General features: G+C 53.9%; 1 protein-coding gene across 1 annotated transcript in view; it reads left to right on the forward strand.

Moving 5' to 3' along the window:
- LOC130586007 (regulatory-associated protein of mTOR-like) overlaps positions 1-2,123 on the forward strand; it is a 78,021-nt gene that overhangs the window by 46,080 nt on the left and 29,818 nt on the right. The window contains 1 exon segment of the mRNA XM_057386707.1: positions 671-854. Coding sequence (XP_057242690.1) covers positions 671-854 — 184 coding nt within the window.

The raw sequence follows: 2,123 nt of genomic DNA on the forward strand, positions 1-2,123 counted from the left end.
AGTGCTGCCAGCCCCATTCCTGCTGTGGGGCCGGGTGGGTGCTCCCAGGGACAGGGAATGGGGCTCAGGGAAAGGGGGGAGCTCCTCCCTGGTTCCCTTTAGGGCAGAGTGAGCAGCCCCTCGGGGTGTGTGCAGGGGAACTGCAGGCAGAGCTGAGTGGTGTCACCTTCCTTGTCCTGTGGGGTCTGAATTCCCAGTGAGCTCTGAGCTGTGTTTGCTGCACTTGGAGCTGGTAAAAGCCGGGGTTATGATGGCAAACACACCCTGCCTGACCTGCAGGGAAATGGTGAGTGCTGGGACTGACAGTGGGGTTATTGCCCAGAACTCCTCTCCAGGAGAAAACACCATAACCAGAGTGCCCCAGTAAGATCCTGAGCTGGAACAGGGGGCCCAGTTTAAATTCACGTGGTTTGAAGCTCTATCCCCGTGGAAATGCAGTGCCTGCTCTGGGTGATTTGGGGTGAGCATCACAGACTCCCAGAGAGTGTAGAGTTGGCACAGCCAGGGTTCACTCGTGGTTTGGGGTTTGTTTGGGATGTGRGAGTTGTGATGTTTCTCTAGAGGAGGCACCGCAACAAAACACAAATCCTGTGAGAAAAAAAGAAAGCAAAAACCCTTTAATTCACGTGCAGAAGCAATACCTGACCCCTGTGCTCATTTTGTCCCTCAGAGGGTCACCCCCAACCACSAGCACCAGCAGCTCCAGCCTGACCAACGAGGTGCCCAAGCAGCCGGTGAGCCGGGAGCTGGCGGCCGTGCGCCCTGCCAACGTCACCAACGTGGGTGTCCAGTACACCCCCCACTCCCACCAGTTCCCCAGGACCAGGAAAATGTTTGACAAAGGCCCAGAGCAGGTAAGGAAACAGCTTCTCCCCATGGAGCTTTGTCCCACGTTCTGTTTGTGGTTTGTTTCTGCGCATCCCTCGTTTGCTTCCAGCTGCTGCTAATCCAGATTGGCTTCCTCTAACCAGCCAAATAAAAATTGATTAATTTATTTTCCTCAGGATAAATTGTGTTTTATAGCTTTTGATAGGGCATTATTCACTTCTGCCACTAGCAGCGTGTCTAATCAGAGTCAGTGGCTTATTCTGTGTAAACATTTGTCTGCCTGAGTGATAATCCAGAGAGAGATCCGTGACCCTTTGGGTGCTCCTCAGCCTTGGCAGGGTGGGGACAAGGGACAGTTGTGGTCACAGTGCCCTGCTCAGAGCTTTGGCAGCCTYATTTCTGAGAGCCTGGCAGAAAGCTGAGGGCCTGGAGCAGCTTCTGCTGTGTCCCTGGGGTGTTCTGTGTGACAGACACTGAGCCTTGTGCTCCTTGGGGAGGCTGTGACAGAGCTGGCACCTCTGCTGGCACCTCTGCTGGCACCTCCCTGCGGTGCCCTGGGGCTGCTCCAGCCCTGATCCCTGCAGCTCAGGGGGATGTGCCAGGAGTGACCTTTGCGAGGAGTGACCTCTGCCAGGAGTGACCTTTGCCAGGAGTGGCCTTTGCCAGGAGTGACCATACCTGTCGCTGTTGGCTAGACAGCAGACACAAAATAATAGATACAGATATATATATATATATATATATACACACAAAAAGTAACTCCTTTATTCTGAGACAGGCCTCTTTTATCCACTTTAGCAATTAGTGCATACATTTGTGTCAAACATACATTGGTCACTGAGGCTGTCACTTTCTACTCAACAGCATAGGATTGGTCGGTTTGCAAAAGCTACAGTGTTAGTAATGTTTATAATTGTAAGCCACCTGCGTTATCAATTCTACATTCCAATCTCTTTTTCTCAAGACAGCTAAAGACATAGCGTTTTATTCCCATGCAAGCTGTTAACACTCTCTACACATAGCCAGCTGCTCTCTGTGCCGGGCACTGTGCCAGGCTGGGGTGGGCACCCTGAGGGTGTCCCTGGGGCTGTCCCTGTCCCCTCAGCTGGCTGTCCCTGTCCCTGGGGCTGTCCCTGTCCCTGTCCCTGTCCCTGTCCCCTCAGATGGCTGTCCCTGTCCCTGGGGTTGTCCTTGTCCCCTCAGCTGGCTGTCCCCTGTCCCCTCAGCTGGCTGTCCCTGTCCCTGTTCCCTCAGCTGGCTGTCCCTGTCCCCTCATCTGGCTGTCCCTGTCCCTG

This window comes from Malurus melanocephalus, unplaced genomic scaffold (genome assembly GCF_030028575.1).
Source record: "Malurus melanocephalus ecotype Western Australia unplaced genomic scaffold, MMel_1.1 scaffold_1035, whole genome shotgun sequence".
Taxonomy (NCBI): Eukaryota; Metazoa; Chordata; class Aves; order Passeriformes; family Maluridae; genus Malurus; species Malurus melanocephalus.